The sequence below is a fragment of the Heterocephalus glaber genome, unplaced genomic scaffold (genome assembly GCF_053883595.1).
Source record: "Heterocephalus glaber isolate CG9 unplaced genomic scaffold, H.glaber_assembly_v1.0 deba00001577, whole genome shotgun sequence".
Taxonomy (NCBI): domain Eukaryota; kingdom Metazoa; phylum Chordata; class Mammalia; order Rodentia; family Bathyergidae; genus Heterocephalus; species Heterocephalus glaber.
Window position 1 is genome coordinate 11,257,584 of NW_028258358.1, and position 23,969 is coordinate 11,281,552.

General features: G+C 34.3%; 1 protein-coding gene and 1 pseudogene across 7 annotated transcripts in view; both read left to right on the forward strand.

Annotated features, from left to right (window-relative positions):
• Positions 1 to 23,969, forward strand: part of Uchl3 (ubiquitin C-terminal hydrolase L3) — a 58,040-nt gene that overhangs the window by 14,550 nt on the left and 19,521 nt on the right. For 3 of the 6 annotated variants that reach the window (XM_087192931.1, XM_087192930.1, XM_021258669.2), the window contains exons 3-6: positions 1,380 to 1,536; positions 1,965 to 2,050; positions 4,606 to 4,653; positions 23,023 to 23,214. In XM_087192931.1, coding sequence (XP_087049057.1) covers positions 1,380 to 1,536; positions 1,965 to 2,050; positions 4,606 to 4,653; positions 23,023 to 23,214 — 483 coding nt within the window. The remainder of the gene's footprint in view (positions 1 to 1,379; positions 1,537 to 1,964; positions 2,051 to 4,605; positions 4,654 to 23,022; positions 23,215 to 23,969) is intronic. The other 3 variants (XM_087192932.1, XM_087192933.1, XM_004845245.4) reach the window with 1 other exon arrangement.
• On the forward strand, positions 4,664 to 23,014 carry LOC147823503 (bifunctional methylenetetrahydrofolate dehydrogenase/cyclohydrolase 2, mitochondrial pseudogene; annotated as a pseudogene). Its single transcript, XR_015443706.1, has one exon. The product of XR_015443706.1 is annotated as a bifunctional methylenetetrahydrofolate dehydrogenase/cyclohydrolase 2, mitochondrial pseudogene (transcript).

Genomic DNA, 23,969 nt, shown 5'->3' on the forward strand with positions numbered 1-23,969 from the left:
TCACCATATATTTGATCATGCCTTGTGAAGACAGGAACGAAGACTTACAAAATTGCTTACAAAAATTATTTTTACAAAAGTGGCAGGAATGATGGAACTTGAGCCGGGGATTTAGCTCAGTGGCACTATGCCTGCCTTGCAAGTGCAAGGTCCTGAGTTTGATCCCTGGTAACATAAAGAAAGAATGATGGGACATATGTGTTCAAAGTGAGGGGGAGTATTTTGAGGGAGAGTAATGGCAGTATGTCTTTTACTTTAATAAACATAAATGCAGTTGGTCATGGTGGCATATACCTGTAATTCCAGCTACTTAGAAGGCTGAAGCAGGAGGTTTAAAAGTTTAAGGCCAGCCTGGGTAACTTAATGAGACCCTGACTCAAAATTTAAAAATAAGAATAAAAAGGATTAGGAATGTGCCTCAGTGCGAAGATCTTGTGTTCAGTACTCAATATTGCAAAATAAAACAAAACAAAGAAGATATAAATGGAATTCATATTAATATATACTGATGTGTAATCACACTGTAATTATAGATTTCTAAGTCAGAAATCTAAGTGCATAAACAAAATAATAAATATATGATAGGACATTTTTAACTTTATACCTTAGACCAAACTCATACAAAAGAAACTGCTTAAAAACATTAAAATGTTATTTTTATATATATTGTTATGTACCCTCTAGCATGGTTGTACAAATATATACTTCTAATAATGACGCATTAAAATGCCTTTTCAGCCAGCTGTGGTGGCACACATGTAATTCCAACTCTCTGGATGCTAAGGCAGGAGGAACTTAGCAACTTAATGAGACCCTGTCATAAAGTATAAAACCAGGGATGGGGATGTAGCTAAGTGTGAAGACCCTAAGTTTAATCCCAAATTATTACCCCTCACAAGCTACCCGCCCACCACACACAGGCTTTTCACTCATACCCTTAGCATCCTTGAGTAGTAATAATTTTTTCAGTCTTGTCAGTCTGGTAAATAATAAATTAATTCTTTTACTTTAAATCTTTTCTTTTAAAGTTAAATTTCATCATTTGTATTTTTTCCTTTGCATACTGTTTGAGTCCTTTTTTGAGGCATTTGACTGGGAACCCAAACTTACAGTCACATACGTGCTTATTAAGCAAGTGGATCACCCCTGACATACACTCCCAGCCCTTTTTATTTATTTATTTTTATTTCAACATAGTCTTGCCAAATTCCCCAGGCTGGGTTTGAACTTTTGATCCACTTCTCTCAGCCTCCCTATTTGTTGAGATTGAAGATGTGAACTACCACTTCTGGCTTTGAGTCCTTTTAAATATGCTGTTTTGTATATCTTATGTACCTGTGTCATGTGTAGACTATTGACTTTTTTTTTTTTTGTAATAGTATGAAGTATTCAGAACAGAAGAGGAAGAAAAAATAAAATCTCAGGGACAGGATGTTACATCATCAGTGTATTTCATGAAGCAGACCATCAGCAATGCCTGTGGCACGATTGGACTGATTCATGCTATTGCGAACAATAGAGACAAGATGCACTTTGGTAATTGTTTGACTAATACTGTTTTTTTCCCTTAAGATTTGTTAACTTCATTGAGCAGTAGAGGGTGCTCTAATTCTTTTTTCAAACTATAAAATAAAGCATTTTCTACTATCTTTTGTAATGGGCTTTCACATTGAGCCACACTCTGGCCCTATATTTATATTTTATTTTAAAACAGGGTCTCACTGAGTTGTTAAGTTTGTAATGGGAATATATAACTAATCCTTCCCATTCTTGTTTATGATTGATAAACAAGGCTCACAAAATGAACATGTAATTTAAGCTCTAATATTTATATCAAGATTTTTATATTCCTAACTTACCAGTGATAGGCTATTCCCCAGAAAAGAGTTAGCATACTTCTGTGATTTCTATTTATCAGTCTCTACAATAGCAAGCTTTTTCAATTATATCTTTTTTGTTCTCAGAATCTGGATCAACCTTGAAAAAATTCCTGGAGGAGTCTGTGTCAATGAGCCCTGAAGAACGAGCCAGATACCTGGAGAACTATGACGTCGGTACCTTCTTTTTTTTTTAAATCTAATTATGGGGAACATCCTGTGAATTGTAGAGTCTTTTGATGGGGGGAGTTCTTGAAACTGGTTTTGAGAAATTACGGATTTTACCATAGCAGATGAGAAAGGTATTTTCTACCTTTCCGTTAACTGAAATATCTGTAAATGTTGATAAATTGCCACTTCTTTTCTGTGTCCAAAGCTGAATTAGCTAAGAAAAAGCTTGCAAATTAAGAAAACATGTTATGATTGACTATTCCTTACCATTCACTCTCTATCATAAATATATGCCTGACAATATCCTGTGTGTCTTTCAATGGAAATTTGGAAAAAGACCAAAGATGAAAGAGAAAAAAACTAACAAAAAACAAAGACTTAACTGCAACATTAAACCACACTCTATTTCAGCAGTATAATAGCCAGGTCATATAATTGAATTTTAGATGGTTGCATCACTTCATTGAGCTGTTTTAAGATATTTTTTAAAACTTACTATCTTAAAAATTGATTCTTTGCCAGGCATGGTGGTGCATGACTGTAATCCTACCACTCAGGAGGCTGAGTCAGGAGGATCATTGTGAGTTCAAGGACAGGCTGGGGTCCATAAAGAGTTTAAGGCCAGCCTGAACTACACAGTGAGAACCTGTCTCAAAAAAAAAAAAAAAAAATTGATTCTTCTTTTGAAGACTTTTTGCCATTTATTAACATTATTATATAAATTATAAATTCTTCAAAATTAGAAGTAGTCCATGTGCAAATTATTTGGCTAGAACAATGCCTTATGCAGAATTTGTTCCTAGTAAATTGATTTGATCATGTTTTTTAGCATTCCAGTATACTTTGTTTTAAATTAAAAACCTGGAAATTTCATAAAACATCTTTGTTTTATGCTAAAAAACAAAAGCAACATGAAAGTTACTAGTAATCTCAATAAGGAGATATATACACACACCCTCTAAAAGTATTAATGGTTATACACAATATTTTTATGTAAAAATTAGATTACACTGTAGTACTGTTTTATAACTTGCTTTTTTCACTTATTACAAACATATTACCAGTATCTATTTGACATTATCGTTTAATGGCTGCAAGCTTTCCATTATATACTGTTTTATTTAATCAATAAAATAGAAATTTAATACTTTTCCCTCTTTTTTAATATTTTAAAAATACTGCATGGTACATCATTAACTAAATCTTTGTAAATATCCTTAATTATATATAGTTGTGAACAATTATATGTAAATATATAAACTCCTAGTGGAGAAATTGCTAGATCAGTTTGCGTGTTCTTAAAGCTTTGATCCTGCCAAGTAGCCATTCATAAATATACTTTTACCTGTAATTTACTGTTGTACCCATTTCTCTGCATCTTTGCTCTAGTGGGTATTACAAGAGCATTTTTTTTAAGTTTAGGGAACAAAAATTCTCTAGCTTCTAATAAATGCTTGCCTTTTGCTCCATATTCCTAAATTGCTGACTAAAAATGCATGAATAAGCATAGATATAGCCAGAGCTGCAGAGCAGCAGGAACTTGGAGAGACAGATGAGATAAGCTTCTCAGTATCTATCTGTGAGATGCTCACTTTATATTCTACTCTCAAGTGAATAGTGTGAAGTGTTAGTTCTAACAGCTAAATAAGTTAAATGACCTCTACTTCAACCATGGACATTACAAATAAGTATGCTCCATGTGTTCAGAGATATTTATAGGTTAAAAAGTTTAGCAGTTCATTTGGTTATGTAGGTATCTGTTATATCTAATATTAAACTATTCCTAAATTTATTCCATTTTGTTATTTCTTTTTTTTTAAATATATATATTTATTGGTATATTTTAGGTATAAAATACATTTACATTTATCATTGGGTGTTCGTACCAGAACATGATGCATCTTAGTTTTTACTTTTTCTCCCATTACCTGTGCACCCTTCACCCCCTCCACCCTTCCCTATCTATACAGAGTTTGATTCCATTTTTTTTTCTCATAATTTTTTTCTTTCCCTTCTTCCCTTCTTCCCTTTCCCCTTTCCCTTCCACCATCCCCAAACCCTTGGACCTTTTATTATTTCAAATTATCAATTATTCATTTTAATCATCTTCATCCTTATTTACACTTTCAATTTCTCACACTAGAGAAACTATTCGGTATTTACACATGTGTGTCCTATTTATTTCACTTAAGAGTATGGCCTCAATATGCATCCATTTAGCTGTAAATGTCTCTAGTTTCTCATTCTTTATGGCTTAGTACTCCATTTTATAAAAAAACCACATCTTCTTTATCCAGTTTCCAGTCGATGGAAAATTGGGCTATTTCCAAGCTTTAGCTATTACAAATTGTGCCACTATAAACATAGGTGCACATATATTGCTGTGGTATGATTCTTTTAATTCTTTGGGGAAGATTCCCAGTAGGGGAATAGCTGGGTCAGACCATTTTGTTATTTCTGTGTAAGTCTAGATGTTAAAATTTAGCTTTTTGTCGTTTTCATTTAAAAAGTTGGATATGGTCATTTTTTACGATAAATACCTTGTATTCTTTTACAGGCTATTCGAGTTACTCATGAGACCAGTGCCCACGAAGGTCAGACTGAGGTATTTCACATTTTAAAAAAGTTTTTCTTGCAGTTTGTAAATTTAACTATAGTATTATTGTAGTATATGTAGTTTTACAAAATAACTTGATCATTTTTCCTTTGAGAGAATTTGCCTATAAAAAAAGCAGCACAACAGTAGCTCAAGAAATGCTTTGACAAGCTGTTAACATGCTACTTTGATATATGTCTTTTTAGTTTATCTGATTATTTAGACAGATTGGAGTTTGTGTGCTCTTTGCTTTGACTAACAGGTGCCCTGCTTCTTCTCTATCAGATTCCTTTGACTTCCATGTATTTTGAGAAAAAAAATACCCGTGTATTTAGGCAGCCGGTCTGTGATAAAGATGGTCTTCACCATCTTCACACTGTTAGCTAGTTCTGCTATTTTGTTTCTCCTTTCCTCTTGCCTCCCTTTTAATTTTATTGGTTTCTCTCATTCTATCTTTCCATTTCTTTTTTCCTTTCTTTTCTTTTCTACAGCTCACACTAAAACACTCTTGTTTTTTTTTTTTTTGATACCGGTGATTGAACTTGGGTCCTTAGCTTACGAGGCAGGCGGTGGAACCACTGAGCTAAATCCCTGGTCCTACACTAAAACACTCTTGAAGGAATTTTGTCAGAAAATATTTTAGTCAAAATGAATAGAATTCAAACCATTTGGTGTGTTTACATCACATTTAAGTGTTAACAGAAGAGAATTCTAGTTTTTCTTCTTTCTTATTCAGTAAAAAGAAACCACACTTTCTCATGTGCAGGATAACATTGCATTTGTGCTTTAAACATAGTTGAAAAGTTACCTGATTTTAAAATAATGATTTTAAATATACTGTCTTTGAGAAAAAAAATTTTTTTTGATGGTACTGGCAATCGAACTCAGGACCTTGCACTTGCCAGGCAAGCGTGTCACCACTAAGCTACATCCCCGGCCCTTTCAGAAATATTTTTAAAGGAAAAAATAGTTTGATACTATGATATAAATAGTTATTCTTAGATCAAGCTGAAGAACTGGAAGTTTATAAAACCATTAAGGAATTGAAATATTAATTCTCTCAGTAATTATATCATACCTTCTTGGTGGCTCAGGTGCTGCTTTCAAAGGTGTGAAATACTGTTATTTTTGACTAAAGTTTGTGTTTTTTTGGTACCGAGGATCAAACTCAGGACTTTGTGCTTGCAACACAGGCGCAGTGCAACTGAGCTAAATCCCCAGCCCTTTTTACTAAGTTTATATATGCAAACAGATATAAGTAGGTTAGAAATTAATGAAATACTCTTTTTTGTGTTGCTTTTTGTGATTCTAAAGTAAGTTTGTGTTGAAACTTTATGTTAAAATTTTATGATAAGGAATCAATATAGAATTATTGTAAGATAAAATACTTGTCATAAAGCAATTAAGTCCTATGTATATGTTTCTTTCAGATATTTATATTACCTTCTTTTGCCTTGCTTTTGGAGCTTCATCCAAATTACAGCTTTAACTGCCTCTTTTTGAGTGATGTTCACGTCTTTTTTCCAGACTTAAACTTTGTTACTCTTTACAATCTTGAATGCTCCTTAGACATCACCTGAATACTCACCAGCATTTTAGAATGCAGTTATTTTTATATATATATATGTTTTTTTTGTTTTGTTTTGTTTTTTTGGTACTGGGGATCAAACTCGGGTCCTTGTGCTTACACAGCAGTCGTTGAAACCACTGAGCTAAATCCCCGGCCCCTGAGTTATTTATATTTGAGCTTATTGACTGTGTTGTAAACTTCTTGCTATCATTAGTTTTTCTTTTTCTTATAGATAGTTTCATACATTTTCCCCACTATAGCTAATCAAATACAAAGTTTATTTCACCTTCTCATTTGGAAGATTAGCTTCATATATAGAGTCTCAGTCTTGATTCTAACTCTTACTCATTTTTACCCAATGAGATTGAATTACTTTTCTTGACCATAACCCAAATCAGTTGGTTACTCAAATTTTTCTAGAGCTTTCTGACTGCAGTGATTCTCAGGGTGAGTGGAGTAGAAGTGAGGATTTTTGGAGGACTCTTGCAAACTTTACTCACACAAAAGTTAATCTCTTCTGCTCCTTTCTCTGTTCTTACAGTTAAGAATTACTAATAGAATGAGCCATGTTTTTGATATAGCCCTAAAATGTAGTATTGGGTTGACAAAAAGTGTTTGAGTACCATTCTTCAAGCCTGTGCTCAATTTCAGCCTCTTTAGCCTACCTGCATTCAGGGTTCTCCTAACTGTAGTCATTCTTTTTTCTTTGTAATTATTTCTTTCTAAAAATTCCTTACTTTACTATTGCTCTTCTTCACTTCTGTAGTTCTCTCTTTCTGAAAATATTCCTCCACTCAGTCTCTGCACTTTTGATTTCTATGCATCCTTCAAAACTCACTATGTACTGCAAGCATGTACTATTAAAGATAATAAAAAAGCCAGCCTGAGTGTTACCTTCTGTATGAAGTGATTATCAGAACTGGATATATTTTATCTCTTCTATGAACTTTTTAATATAACTTTGCCATCTATTTGCATGTTAGCTATTTTTTCATATTCTTTGCTATATATCTCTGTTATCTGTCTGTCTGTTTATCTGTCTTTTCTCAAATCGACAACCCTGAAATTAAGATGTCTTAAAGTTGATGTCATACTTTGCTTGGTATTATTCTTGTCACAGTGATACATAAAATGGTGATTCTTATCTAGATAGTGCTGGAGCTTGATTAAATATGATATCATATGGTATTATATTTTCTTACTGTTGTTCTTTTTTTTGGTACCGGGGATCGAACTCGGGTCCTTGCACTTGTGCAGCAGGCGGCGAAACCACTGAGCTAAATCCCTAGTCCCTTATTGTTGTTCTTAAATCTAGAATCGGTGTCTGATTCATTTGTACATGTTCTACATTATCTAGTGCCATTTTCTAATACATAATTATTCACCAAAATTAAGTTAGAATCATCCTCAATGGTATAATAAATTTTTTAAAAGTTCTAAATCTTAGTTTTTCTGTAATACCCTGAATAAATGAAACATATCTCTTAGCCATTTTTTTTCCCCCCTCGGTACTGGGAATTGAGCTCAGGACCTTGAGATTGCCAGGCAGGTATGGCACCACTGAGCTAAATCCCTGGCCTTAGCCATTGTTTCTCAATAGGACACTGTTAACATTTTGAGAAGAGTCCAGTTCTTGTGTAGGACTGTTTTGTGATTCTAAGTTGACCATAGTGGCATAGTGGATTGAACTCAGGACCTTGTGCTTGCGAGGCAGGCGTGGTGCCACTGAGCTAAATCCCCAGGATGTGGCATTCTTAACTATACGTTAGCAACTTCTAGTCACTAAGGAAAAGCCCAATCTGTTTATCAACAGCTCAAATATCTGTCCCAAAGACTATTTTTCTGATCACCTCATTTCAGATTCATCTTCCCTCTGTGGTCTTAATAGTCTTTGATGTCTTATTATTGTTATTGCTTTTTATATCACAGCACGTTGGTTTTTGTCGGTTCCTGCAAAATATTTGGGTCTTTCACATCTGCTTAAGTCTGTTTGGACTGCTGTAACAAAATACTCCTGTGGCTTAAATAATAGAAATGTATTTTCTTACAGTTCTGGAAGGTTGAAGTTAGGGTCCCAGTGGGATTAGTTTCTAGCAAGGCATATTTTCTGGCTTGTAGAAAGCCACATTCTCACTATTTCCTTATGTGGCCTTTCCTCTGTGTGTGTGTGTGTGTGTGTGTGGAGAGAGACAGACAGACACAGACATGGGTCTGGTGTTTATTCCTCGCCTTATGGAAAATCAGTCCTATCAGATTAGGACCCCATTTTTTACGACATTTCTTCCCCCCCACCCCCCAGTACCAGGGATCAAACTCAGGACCATATGCTTGCGAGGCAAGCACAGCACCACTGAGCTAAATACCCAGCCGTGTGACCTATTTCAAAGACAATCACATTGGAGATTAGGGATTCAACATAGGAATTTTATTTTATTTATTTTATTTTATTTTTCATAGTGGGGATCGAACTCAGGACCTTGCACTTGTGAGGCAGGCAGCAGAACCACTGAGTTAAATCCCCAGCCCCTTCTAACATAGGAATTTTAGAGGAACACAATTCAGCTTGTAACACTGTCTTTGTGCTTCTTCGCAAAGCACAAAGCCTTTTGAGTATACTCCTCTTTTCAGTTTTGGCACCTTCTCAAATCTTTCTTCTTATTAAGAAATTATTCATGAAAGTATCTCACCTTAAAAGTCATTTTTCAGAGAAGCCTTTCAACACCATTGGTACACCTGTCTTGTTTTCTCTCATAAAACCATATTTTTCTTCCTAGTCTTTTGAAATAATCTATAATATGCTTTTTTGGTTATTCTGCTCACATATAATACATAAGACCCATGAGAATATGGACCCTGTTTGTCAGATTCCCATTGGATTCCCAGGACAATCCTGGACATATGTGGACTTCAGTAAGAAACTATATAGTATAGGGCCAGGGATGTAGCTCAGTGGTGATGCCTCCAGCTTCACAAGTACAAGGCCCCAAGTTCCATCCCTGGTACCAAAAAAAAAAGAGAAACTATATAGTGTGAAAGTAAATACAGGATGTAGGTTTTTTTACTGACTCTACCACTTACTAGCTTAGACAAAGTACTTTGGTCAGTGTAAAATAGAGAAAATATTATCCACCTAATGGGATTGCTATGAAGGCTAGTAAGTTAGCATATGAACTGCTTAAAATACATCTTTATTTCTAATGGGTATTCAATAAATATTAAGTGGTAATTTTCTTTTACTAGGCATTGAGAAAAATGAATCTGAATGGCAGATGAGAATGAAGCCAGATCAAGGGAGGCTTGGATTTTATAAACAGCACAGAGCTACTAGAGATAGTGTGTTTAGTTTTTAGCATATTGAATTTAAGGAAAGTCAGTGAGGTTAGAAGTCAGAAGCTCAGGGGAGATCGCTGTAGTCTTTTGTGTTTTAGTAGTGCTTTTGTGTTTAATAGTCTTTTTGAGTTCAGTAGAGGGAGAACAGTGGTGAACCAACAATAAATACCAACAGTAAATCCCTGGACCTTCTAGGTGTTGAAGGAATGGTAGAGGAAGAGAAGCCAATAATAATACAGTGCAGTAGTAATTGCAGTCATCACTGACATCATTGGTTTTTTATCAGAACATTTTCATGGGAATGGAGGAGGCAGGAACCTTATTGCATGTTGAGATTTGTAGACTAAATGAGAAATCAATAATTTGAACCACCAAAACACAGTAGTCTTTTCAGAAGATTGGTTGTGGTGTGCTGCTAAAGAGAAACTGTTTGTTTATATGTTTTTTCTCATTTTGTCATCTCACCATCATTGGCAGACATTGGCTAATGAAGAAATTTAAATAGTAGGCCCACCTCACTTAATGCTTCATTACCTTATACTGAGAGGTGTTGCTTTTATTTTTCAATTAAGCTTGGAAAAATGAAAGGGCAGCAGTGAGATATGAGGAAATGATGAGAAAATTAATGATCAGTGGAGGAGAGAATTCTTTCTTTTCCTTTGATTTTTTTTACTTGATACAACCACCATTTTGTGCTCTATTCTAGATAGCAAGAATAAAAGAATACTATTGGATTTGCTTCTCCTTAATAATGCTGCTGAGGTAGTTGATATTATGTGCCATTTAATTCCTATAGCAGCCTTATGAAGTACAGGAATTACTGTTACCTGTCTTTTACTGATGAAGCAGTTGAAGTACAGAAAGATTCAACTGCTTGCTCCAGGGCCATATGCCTTCTAAGTGGCAGAGTCAGAATTTGAGCTCAGACGTTCCAGCTGCAGAGTCCAATTTCAGTTCCTCTTACTTCCTTATTGCCTACTTCCAAACAGATATTTTGAATAAAAGTTTGAAATTGATTATATAGCATTTCTGTTAAGGCTAGTGCTTTGTATTAGTCTAAAGTGGTCATTTTTATCCTAGCTTGGGATAGGAAGCAGACTTTGTGAAAAATAGCTTTTTAGTTCATCTTGAATTTTTCATCTCTCTGAAGTGGTTTCATGATGTGATTTCAAATTAGTATATTAGAAAAATTAATGAGATTGTATTAAGCTAAGCTTTCCATCAACTAAGATGTTGATCCCCATTGTATGCTATGGTGATGGGTGACTCTGTACCACATACAGTTGAATGTTTTAATGGAAAAATAATCACTGATTTTGAAATTGCAGTACTGTAATTAGATGTATGGATACTCAGTTAAGTGATTTACAAATGAGTGTATGTATCCATTCCAACTAAGTACTTCCAGAATGACTAGAATAATAGCAATAATAGGCTGGCAGGAACTTCCAAGTTGGTAGGGGGTGGGCTTCTATTAAGTTATCTAGTAGATTAAAAAATCTTATTTTAAGGCTTTTCTATTCAGAAAAGAAGATTTTGATAACTAGAGCATTTGTAAATTGTGAACAAATATCTGTGATGCAAAATATCTGCAAGTCAAATGTGAAGGCCAGAAAAAAGAAAATTATAAGGCTTTTATTTGTCTTCAGGCTTTATTTTCATTTCATTGATACTTATCTGAAAAGTAATTTCTAAAGTTTTTGATTTGTCCATGTTAATCTAGGAGTCAGTGCAGAGATAAGTAGAAATCTCTTGATTTATTATTTAACTTTTTATAAAATGAGATTATTATGCTACCTAGAACCCTTCATGTAAATTTATAATAATAATGATATTTTTAAAAACCAATAGAACATTGTTGTTTTATTAATGTTTTTAAACATGTTCACAAGGGGACTTGTAATTTGAATGTCTTGCTTCCAGGCAGCTCTGATTTGAATGTGTTACTTTCCTGATGGCTTGCACCACCATTGGTACATACATGATTATTCCATGGTGCCTGATGAGACAGTCATACATATAGCACTGGTGGTGCAGGCTGGGGCAAGCAGATTAAATAAAGCTGTTAGTATGGAAAATATAGCAAAAAAAAAAAATACAGCACTTACTTATAATACTTAATTCCGGTCTCTTTTTTTAGTGCATTTTTACATTGTTAAGATGAAGCAGTTTTTCTTAACATTTTTGGTATAGACATTTTTCTTGTTTCACTAAAATCTCTTCGTGAATAATTCTTTGTGATTCTGCACTGTGTGAGTGAACATAATTTACTTTCCGTTTCCTTTTAATGTTTAGATGTCCCTCCAAAGCCTCATGCAGTCATAGGTGGGACTTTTTCACAAATGACTGGGTGTGTGACACAGGAGTGTGTGACACTGGAATTGATTCATGGTGCAATGCTAGGATCAAGGGCACTAGGATTAAGGGGTGAGTGCTATCCACCCTAAGCAGCCTGGATAAGATTTAAGGGATAGAAAGAGCTGTGGTCATTCCTTGCTTGCTCTTGCCTGCCTGCTTGCCATGGACTGTTTCTCCTCTGTGATGCCCCTCTGCCATGCCACCTTGCCTTGGAGCCAGCCAACTATGAGCTGAAACCTCTGCGAACTGTGAGCCAAATAAACCTTCCCTCCTTTAACTTTGGGTGTCGGATTTTATCAGTGAGAAACGTAACTGAGACAAGATTATTTTAAATTTATCATCTTAAAAATATAATTTCATCTAATATCTTTGTTTATCCAAGTATTCATCCTGTGTTCTTTCTTTAAAATCATTTCTTCTACAGGAGATTATTGAGTCAATGAGGTATAAACATTTTTAAGGTTCTTGTTACCTAATGTGAAATTGTCTTTCTTCCATTTGGTTAACCAAATAACCTGTTTGTGGACCGGGTATACCGGACACTGTGCTAGGCGCTGTATATTACAAAGATGAGTAAGACATAGTTTGTCTCTTCAAAAATCTTTTATTCTAATGGAGATAACAGCTTCAAAAAATAGCCATTGCCAGTGTTTTAATTTTGTTTTTAAATGTTTGTTTGATAAAGGGAAGTAATGTTTGCTGGCTTAATGATATTTCAGAGATCTTCAGTAAACATTTATGACGTGAATTTAAATCATGAAATATGATTATATGTAATTTACAATAGAATATATAATCAATTTTGATAGTGTTGACCTATGAAAGAAGGTTTGATGGCTAGGTAAGCAGTAAAATCATAAATATGCATAATTAAAGTTTTATGATATACAATTATCCTACAACATCCTTGGTGGCTGGGGAAAGTGGGAAATTGGTTCAGGAATCCCTATAGATACCAAGTCCATTACATAAAATGTTTAACTTCTGCTCAGATTACCACTTTTATAGAGGTCCATTGTACAAAATGGCTTCATATTTGCATATAACCTATGCAGGTCCTCCTGTATACTTGAGAACATCTTCAGGTTACTCATAATATCTAATACAGTGAAACATAACTAGTTGATATGCCATATTGGATTTTTTTGTTTTGTTTTGTTTTTGGTACCAGGAATCAAACTCAGGACCTTGTGCTTGCCAGGCAGGCGCTGTGCCCCTGCGCTAATACCCTATACCATATTATTTAGAGAATTATACAAGAAAAATGTTTGTATATTTCAGGACTTGTGATTTTTTTTGTTCCAAACAGTTTTGATTCTTGATTGGTTGAATCCATAGATATAGAACCTACAAAGGGCTTTTGGCCTAGCCAATGAACACTGTCAGTGAGAGAAAATAATTTAAAGTTTCATCTTCATTAGCTGTACCAGGATAGTTTGCATGACTTCGTTTGACTATGAAGTATAATATTTAGTTAACTTTATTATGTTGGAGTTACAAAAAGATAGACGGAAACATTCCAATAAGCCAAAAATAACTTATACACGTATGAAGAGTTCACATATTTATATCCATTCTCTAGGAATTTACTTTCTTTTGCTTCACTTTAAAAGAAACTGAAGCTATTAGGAAGAACTTAGTTCTTTTATAATATAAAATTTAAGTTTCTGATTATCTTGTAAGAATCAGGTGAAAACAGTAAATGTTACCTGATGAGAAATACGTAGTTTAAGTTATGTAAGTCTAATTTTGTCAAGTTTTAAACTGTGACTTTGTCATCATTTTTTTGTTTTCCTTTACTTTCCATATGTCATTTAAAAAATTACTTTTCAACCAGACTTAAGGTCAGATTTTTGGAGGCAACTTTATTTTGTTTCATCCTTAAAACTGAGGAAGGCTCTGAAATGCCTAACCTAGCTCCTTGTACTTTTGCCTATGTCCCCTGTCCTTTTTTTTTTGTCACTTTTTTCTTTCATCCCTCATTTCCTGAATAGAGCTCTACCTTTTTCCTTCTACCTCTTCCCCTCTTCTTCCTCTACTTATTTTTATTTTTGTCAACTTCAGAATTTTAGAAAAGGTGTGCTAGTTTCCTAATTTTGAAAGAAAATCCTTAGACAAGATATACTGGTTTATTTTTTTCAGATTGGACTAGATATCTATTTTACAATGTCTTTGATAATAAAAACAGAATTGTGTTGGATGAGATTTTTCTGTTTTAAACGAAAATTTTTTCTAGAACAGGGTAATTTAGGATTAAACACTTTAGCTTTTGCAATAAATAAGAACTTTATTTGAGGTTATCAAATTATAAAGAAAAGAATTTGGGGGAGTTACTTTGGATAGCTTAGCAATAGAAGGTTGAGCTTCAATGTAACATATAGTAATATAGTATTCAATAGACATCTGATATGGAGAATTTTATACTGAAATGAAAAGACACAGTTGTTAAACCAATAGAGAAAAAAGACAAGAGTATTTTGAAGTCTGTGGACAACTTGATTTATTAAGTGAGCAAAATGAAAAAGTTTGCCATTATCCAGATTTTCCATGAAATATATAGTGGTATTTTATGTATTTTGATATCCAGCCCATGTTTGACTTTGCCAGCTCAAAATGGAAAAGACTGCATCTTTTGTATGGATCTAGTTTTACTTTCCTATTTTAAATTTAAACTTTACTTGAATGTAGAGTATTGACCTGGAATCTAATTGAAAATCTGCAGAAATTCATTTAGAGTTAATTTATAATTTTGATTTTTTAAAATAACTTTGATTTTAAACTGGTAACAATTTTATATATGTGTACACATTCTCCTGTATGTGTGCATACATGTCCTTACACATGAATATGCACATATTACAATCTTTTCATAGCATAGAGACATTCCTAATTATTTTCCTTTCCATATTTTATTGTTTGGACGCAGTGGTATTTCTAAAGTCTGAAAGGACACACCACATTCAGAAAATAACTGCTACATTCAACGGTCCTTATCAAGTGCTTATTTTACCAATCAGTCAATAAAAGGAATCATGATTTCTGATAATCATGTCATCAAAAGCTAAAATTCTTTTTTAAACAATAAAGGAGTTGAATTTTATTCTCTTTAATATTTTCCTATTTCTATCTTGTGAAGGTAATGCACATTGTTTTTTCCTAGAGATCCACAGAAATTGTACATGCCAATCTAAAAGATTCTCACTCTGAGGAAACTGGGATTGGTGAAAAGAATAAGCATCATTTCTGGATGCTACACTATTGTTTTTTGTTTGTTTGTTTTGCTGTTCCTAAGCATCATTCATGAGTTACTACAAAGAAAAGCTTTTTTTGTACTTACTGAGATTCCTAGTATTAAATATTCTCAATGAATATATCAGTGAGAAATATTAATTCTCACTGCTCTTGAAAGTATGTCTCGCACCTTATCATAGCAATGATTACCATTTAATGAATGCATGTTATATGATAGGCTAAGTTCTCTATGTGCCCAAGTCTTAACTGTCTCAGCACCCTTAGATAATTGCCTCATGTTACCAATGAGGAAACTAAAGTTACTAACTTGTCCAAGGTCACACAGTTAGAAACCATTTCTGTACTCTTAAGGAAAAAGAAAAAGTAAATCAGAATCACTAAAACAAAGCAAAGCTTAAACAATTTTATATTACATAGATAATAATGTAATACAAATATGTAGTGAATTACAAATGACCATTTGGAATTATACTGAATTTTTTTTGTTGCCCTTAGGATATATATATGAAAACAATAATAATTTTAAGTATTTACCAGTTTGTGAAATTACTTGATCAATATTTTTCTTAATAACAGAATGTCAGTTTTAATGAAAAAAATTATTTTAGCATTTGAATATATAATTTAGACTTAAACACTTAGGATGGACTACCAAACTCTTGATTTCTTAAGTGCTTTTAGCAGACACTCCCACCTCTCCCCCTCCCCTGCTTAAAGGTCTGTATCATTTCTTTTTAGTCTTCATAGCATTTTTGTTCTTTGGTTATAGTCTGAAGAGTAATTTCTTAATTTTATGCATATATAGACTATGTCCAGATTAGGTATGGAGGAAAAGTAATTTGACCTTTTAAGATCTGGAATCTTTGATTCTCCCTCCTTCCCCTGAAGTAGTTATATGTTTCTTTCTTTTTTCTTCTTTTTTTTTTTTCTTGTGGTATTAGGGATTAAACCCAGGGAGTACTGAGGTACATTTCTAGCACTGTCACTTTTTAAGATAAGGTCTTGCTGAGTTATCCAGGCTGGCCTTGAACTTGGGCCCCTGCATCAGCCTCCTGAGTAGCTGGGAATACAAGCTTACACCCTGGCATCTGGCTTCCTGAAGTATTCATAAATTTGACAACTAGATACTCATAGATATGAATTGTTTTGGGGGAATGCAGATAGAAATTACAGTACATGTGCTTCAGTAAATAAGTTAAATTACTTGACATATGAGGGGTGAGGTAGTTTTTCATGTTATAGAAAATTGTAAAGTTGTATCTAAGTGTCATGCATCCTTCTTCCGCTTTGACAGTTACTAGTTATGTGGTTCTGGGCAAGTCTCCTAAGTTCTTATGCTTATGAATATTAAAAGTCATATTTATGGGCTGTGCCTACTTAACTCATTCTGTCTTCTTTTTTTTAACTGAGAAGATTTAAAAATCAGAATGAAAGCATTTGAAAATTTCTTAAAATGAATGCCTTTTTCTAATTCTTTTATCCAACAGTCATTTATTAAATTACTTAGTGTTCCCTTCTGAAGAATAAAACATTTCTTGTGCTTTTTAAAGTTCCTAGGGTTTCTGAAGAGCCTATTCTAGGTTTTTTGGAATTATAATGAGGCTTGCATACATACCTATATCTTCATTATATTTATCTCTTTATTGCTCTTAACATATATTTTACAAATTGGTTTGTGGCAATCCTGACTTGAAAGAATCTAAGCACTATTTTTACAATAGCTCAGATGATTTTTAACATTTATGCAATAAAGCCTTTTAAATTAAAATGTATACATTGTTTTTTTAGACACAATGCTCTTTACACTTAATAGACTGCAGTAGTATAAGCACAACTTTAACATGCATTGGGAAAAAAAAATTGCATGACTCACCATATTGCAATACTAATTCTGTTGTAGTGATTGGAACCAAACCTTCAAAATGCCATGTAAAGTGGTATATGTGAAGTCATTATTGTATTATTGCAGTACCCACACAGTCAGCAAAGGGGGTGTAGTTCACTGTTGATGTCCTGGCAAAATTTGATGTCATTAGTAGTTTTCATGAAATAATAATTGTAAATGGTTTCATACTCCTTTCCAGAACTGAGGAAATAAGTTACTAGATATTGAGAAACTTTACTAGAAAGTGAGTTGTTATTAAGACTTTTCTAAAATACTCAAAAATACAGTAAACTGTAGATATTTAATCTTCTCTAATATGGAAAATAGTTTGAAAATTAGATATTTAGCTCCAGATTTACCTCAGAGTTTGAATTGTCATATTTGAGAGCAAAGCTAGCTTAAATTAGGTTACATATGGAACTATACCACAGCCAAGATTATAAATAATATTAAAAAGTTGGTCTGTGTATCTAATCTTTGTGATTCTAAGAAGAAGTCGTAAAAATTTCAAGATTCCATAATAGCACACTTCATTTCAAAGTCCTTTCATTTCTTGAAATGATATGCTTGGGAACAGGGCTGTAGCTCAGTGATAGAGCAGTTACCTAGCATGTGTAAGGCCCTGGATTTGATCCCAGCACTGCATGTAATAGTAGTGGTAATGATAATAATAAATAATAATACTTGAAAATCTTTTCTTTAGTTATATAAATTAAAAGCTCCTTAGAATTGAAAAAATATATATTGTTATGACTATATTACAATTAAATTATCTTTATAAAGTACATAATTTATAAATATACATAGGATTACATAGAGACAGTAGGAGAGAGTTCATTTAGCATTAGGAGATAGAAATAAGTATGACTAGATTAAAAAATCAGAATCATTGGTTCTAACATTTAACACCTCAACATATTCAATAATTTATTAAATACTTAGTATACTGACACTGGTACAATAACATAGTAAATAAAAGCTTCACTGTCCAAGATCTAGAAAATATAGGTGAAGTAATCCCAATCCAAAAATCCAAAATCTGAAATGGATCAAGAATGCTCAAGTGGAAGTCTATGCAGATATTTAATAATAATAATAATAATAATAATAATAATATAATCATAATCACACCGATAACAGCAACAACTCTGAACTGTGAGACATTTCTGATCTCAACCATTTTGGGCAAAAGATATTCAGGTTGTAGTTCCAAGGAGAACCAGCCATAATACAGCAGTGTGCTATCTTATTTTTAATGTAGAACATTAGTCAGATATGCATATATAGATGCAGTCCTTGATATGTGGAACTCATTCAGCAGGGCATACTTTTGGACTTTTCATCCTTTCTCTCATTCTTTGCTCTGTTATCTAAGCTTACACTGAAAAACATGAACAGCTTCGGGATAGAAAAATACTGAAGAATGGCTATTTTTCCAAAATGATTAAAAACATCAAACTATATCTTCAAGGAAAATATTTCAGACACCAGGTAGAGTAAATACATCTACCCTAACCCCCCCCTGCCCCCCGCACACCCCAAAACACATTCAAACTGCTAGAAAACTAAATAGAAAATGTTTAAGTTGGATGAAACGGGTATATTCAGAGGAACAAAGATAAGAATTATAGCAGACTTTGCATCTGAAATTATGCAGGCAGGAGCACAATGGACTATTATAAAGGCTGAGAGAGTTGAGTGGAACAAAAATACCTTTCAAAAATAGAGAAAACCTTTAGGACAAACAAAAGCTAAGAGAACTCATTGCCAGGCTCCCTGCACTACAAGAAATGTAAAGGAATTTCTTTGTGCAGAAGAAGTACAAGAAGGCAGAAACTTGGATCTATACAAAGAATTGGAAATTTCTAGAAATAGAACAAGTGAAGGTAAATATAAGATTAACTTTATTCTGATTTTAAATTGGTCTAAATAAAAATTAGTAATTAAATTTGTAGCATATACAAAGGTATTTGATGATAGCACAAAGGATGGGAAGAAATTGTGGTAATGCTACTGTGACATTCTTGCACTGCATGTAAAGTGGTATATTATTTGAAGGTACACTGTGAAATCCCAGACAGATTACTAAAAATAGTTAAAAATGTAAGCAAGAAGCCCATAGTCTAGCTAGAATCATAAAAATAATCCCCAAAAAGGCAGAAAAAGAAACAATGAACAGATCAAGAAAATATAGAATTGAATATAGATTTTGACCCAACCATAGAAAGTCTACGGATGGGTGGGCAGGGCACAGCCCAGAAGCAGAGCCAGGCATAGCCCTGTGTTCCCCAGACTTCTTGCTATTTTGTGGCAGCCTGGATGGGAGGCCATCAGGGCCTTCATGGGACATGCTGGGGTGAGGACAAGAAGAGAAAAGACAATCTGTCTTCCAGAGACATGAAGCCAGTGTCATCTTGGGTACTGAAATGGTCAAACCGAGCCAGAAGGAAGATGCGGAGTCCTGGATTGCCCTTGGGAAAGGGAGGCCTCACCTGAGTATTATTTTAGAGGGCAGCAACCCAGGAAAGCCACAGGTATATGAGGAACAAGATACAAGCTGCCTATGCCATAGGTATCTGTAGTGAGCTTATTCTTAAACCTAAGGAAGTTTCTCAAGAAAACTTTTGGATATAACTGATCAGTTGAACATGGATCCCAAAGTCAGTGTATATTAGGTCAGTTACCACTTCCAGACCATGTAGATAAGCAAACCTTTTACAATGGAATTGCTCTAGGAAAAGATGTGGATGGGTTTCCTATTATCCATGTGGGGAAACTGCCTGGACTGGCATTCCTTCATCCCTGCCACCGCCAGTGCTGTCTGGGAGATCATCAAAAGGACAGGAATTAAAACCTTCGGGGAAAATGTGGTTGTGGCTGGAAGATCCAAGAACATAGGCCTGCCCATCGCCATGCTCCTGCACATGGACAGAGACCAGGAGCAGCCAGGAAGTGACGCAACAGTGACCATAGTGCACAGGTATACCCCCAGGGAGCAGCTAAGACCCAGACTCAGCTAGCAGATGCTAGTTACTGTGGTCAGTGCAGGTGGGCCCTTTGTGATGTTATGTAGGGGAACATCATCAGCAGAGCAGGTCTTGCCCTAATTGCTGACATATTTGAGAGAACAGCTTCTTGGGAGATATGTACATAGGAATATATGTGACTTAATCTCCATAGATTGAATCCTGTCTCTCTGCAGTCATCAGTCTGGTCCATTGTGTCCCTTTGAGCATTTGTCCCTTCATTGTGGAAAACACAAGTGGTTTGGGATGATAGATTAGGCACAGAAAGCTAGATGAGGAACTGTGGCTATAGGGAAAAAGAAATAAAACTTGTAAATGGTGTTCATCCAAATAGAACAACTAGTAAGAGGAAGAAACAGACAGCTGTTGGTCATACCCAGGCTAAAGAACCAGATGTGGTGTCCACACTTGGAGGGCAAAGTTAACAGACTGGACCAAGTCCCAAGCCCAGGACCTGGAAGGCTGTTTCTGCAACAAGGGTGTGTTAAGTTGGAACTGATAGACTGAGTGTGCTTGGTCTATAAGGAAGAAAGGGTAATTTACGATACAAAGAGATTTTTTTTTTTTTTAACATCAGGGGAAAAAAGCCAAACATAAACTTGTATTATAAGAGCTGTAAGTTACCAGTCCCTGAAACAGTCAGTTCCCTCTGTCCACAATGATTAGAATGATGGATCTCTCTATGTATTCTAGGCTGCCCTTGACCTCACTATATAGCCTAGGCTGGCCTTGAACTCCGGCTGTCCTCCTGTCTTGGCCTCCTGAGTGCTGGGATTACAAGTCTGTGCCACTGTGCCTGGCTTATGACATTTTATATAAAATACTTGAACATCCATAGATTTTGGTATCTTAGTGTTCCTGGAACCAGACTCCTATGGTCACTGAGAGACAGTTGTATTTAAGGGTACAGGGCCATGATGAACATAACTTACCTTAATAGTTTAGGAGAAAAACTATGTGCAGAGAGAAAGAGAGTGTAAGTACAGATGATAAAACAAATATGGAAAAAATGGCGTAGGCAGAGCTTTCTTGTATTATTCTTATTTTTGTAACTATAAATTTGAAATTATTTTCTAAAAGTTTTAAATTTTTCTTTAAAAATACCAAAAGAAAAAGGTCATCAATACTTGAATTTGAATCAAATCCCAGACTTGACAGTCTAGACTTCCAAACATATTCTACTCATTCCTGTTTTTGTACTTTTTCTCACACTGAATTTTTGGCCAGGCATACCTTTCCTGTTTAACCTATCCTAACCTTCCACATTCTGTCGGTGTACGACTCTGGTTTAATAGTTTGTCCCTCCACACTCCATTTCTTTTTCTCTTTCATTAATTTCTTCTGTTTTCTTCTTCTCTCTCCCTCTTATTTAAATGTAATCAGATTGAATGTAACAAATTTTCAGATTAGACTATGTCTGTGAGAGCAGACATTTTATTATATATACCTATATTACCATAGAGAGCTGTGTTTATGATGCATTTACATACTTCTGATTTTTATTATGAGCAACTGAAGCAGTCCCAACCGTATTTTTTCAACCCTATCAAAATCATAGTTTTATTTTAGGTTCATGTATTGGTTGTATAGATCAAAAGTAGCAACTAAGATCAAGGAATTTTCAAGATTGAAAGGGTTTTAAAAATCATTCAGAGCACAACTCCTCATTTTCCTAAAGAGACTGCATTCTGATTAGTGAAATTTACCAAGCAAGGACTTAGGTCTCTATTTTTATTTCTTCTCAGTATGGGCATAATTGTAATTTTTGTACTACTGCATCAAGTTATTTTTTATTTAATATACTGATATTTATTGAAGGTGATGGTTATAAATCACTTAAATTATCATTAATAATTAGTTTGTGTACCCATGTATAGTTAGTGGAAAACTATTGGGCCAGATTTGGCTTTCATAGTACAATAGTGTTCTAATGAGTAATTCTCTAAATCCCTAACCTTAGGAGAATTATTCCTCTGCTTATTAGAATATTTTCTGATAAGTTAGCATTAAACTATTTCTCTTGGCCATATAGTTCATACATCATAGTGATTACAATCACTGGACTTGGACCAGAGATATAGCTTAGTAGTAAAAGCTTGCTTAGCATGTTTAAGGCCTTGGGTTCCATCTCTAGCACTGAAATAAAAGAAAGACTACTAAACTTTAGAAACTGAACCTGATGTTCTGGGATTCATTCCCAGTTTTGCCACTTACTGGCAATGTGATGTTGGCTGTGTCATTTAATCCATTTGTAAAATGGGAATAGTTGAATCTATCTCAGAGGTAACTGGGAGTATAAATGAATTGGTATATCTCAAGTGCTTAAAAGAATGCCTACATAAATGGTATAGATTTTAATAATATTGTTTACTAAAAGATAGTAAATAGGCCAGGGTATTTTCCATGTAACTTGCCACCATAAATACAATAGTATATTTAGATCATCATCTTCAGAGGAGTTAATTTTACCCTTATTTATATTTTAAAGGTTACTGTTGTTTTTCTCCTTAGAGCTTATGCCTGCTAAGGAATTCTTTTTATCATTGCCTATCACCATATGATTTTCTTCTACCCATTATTCTTTGTGTTTTGTATGTGTTGTATTGGTTGTGTGTGTGTTTGTGTGTGTTAGCATTTTTAAAACAATTTGATGTAATAATTGCATTTTAGTGGCTTTTAAATATTCAGTTCCATGAGTCTGTGCTATACAAAGGAGGCTATGTTGATATTTCATACAGAAGCTTACAGAAGCTATGACATATAACCTGATACAGTACTTGGTTATATATTTCCACTTTACACATTTTAAACCAATATTCATATGCCATCTTTAAAGATTAGGGTTATTAAAAGTACTAGACCATATGAATACAAGTATGACCCTACGTTGCTTTTAAGAATAAATGATCATCCAGTAACGTGGTCTAAGTAAAATATTCTCTTTTTTAATTATGTAGTCCTCCTCGCCATCTTCATCACAGCCTCATTCTAGCCACTGCAGAACGAAGGCCTCATCATTGTGTCACCATGCATCCCTGCCCTGGGTCAAACGTAACCATGTAGGCCCTGCAAAGGCTACCAGTCCATCTCTCCGTCTTCGTCGCTGGCGACCCTTCTTACGCCTACCATCTTTGGGTCTCCATTCTGTTGTAAGTGTAGTCAATCTTCCATCTCTTCTTCCAGTGACAAGGGCAGTCTTTTTATTTATTTATTTTTTTCTTTAAACATCTTCAGTCTTCAAAGTGCTTTCTCTTGATTCACTCACCCATTAGCTTTTTCTCCCCAGTGAGATTGCAAGCATACCTCTGTGCTTTACATTCTAGCTTGACTTTCACCCCAGTACCTTGGTGAACATCCATCTTTCCACTCCATATTCTGCAAACATAAGGATGCCTGCCCATTAATGTGTACTGATCAACATTCATGATAATGTTTAAGTTTCTGTCAGTTGTTAAAGTGAATATGTGTTTTCTTACACTTCAGCTTTCTGATTTCATTTAGTTGACTCAGGTCAATAAATGCTGTGTACTTTCCGAGTTCTTTGTCATCTATTACTTTATTTATTTATTTATTTATTTATTTCATGTTTCTGAGCATGACTTGTCTTTTGCCATGCTCTGGGGTCACTTTACTTACTCTATCCTCAATCTAAATCCTTCACGGTGTAGGGTATTTCATCTAAGCTATTTTATTCCCTGAGGTGGCTCAGGTACTTGGTTTAATCTTGATCCGATCTTCCCTGCCTATTCAGTTTCTAAAGATCTTTTCCAAGTAGGAGATGAAGACTTTCTCTTTGGTAATTAATATAGGCTTCCCATAAAGTCTATGATTTCTCTTCTGTAACCTAAAAATATAGGCAAACTACTAAAAAGTACATGTTTTTGTAATCCTAAATATCTTAAAT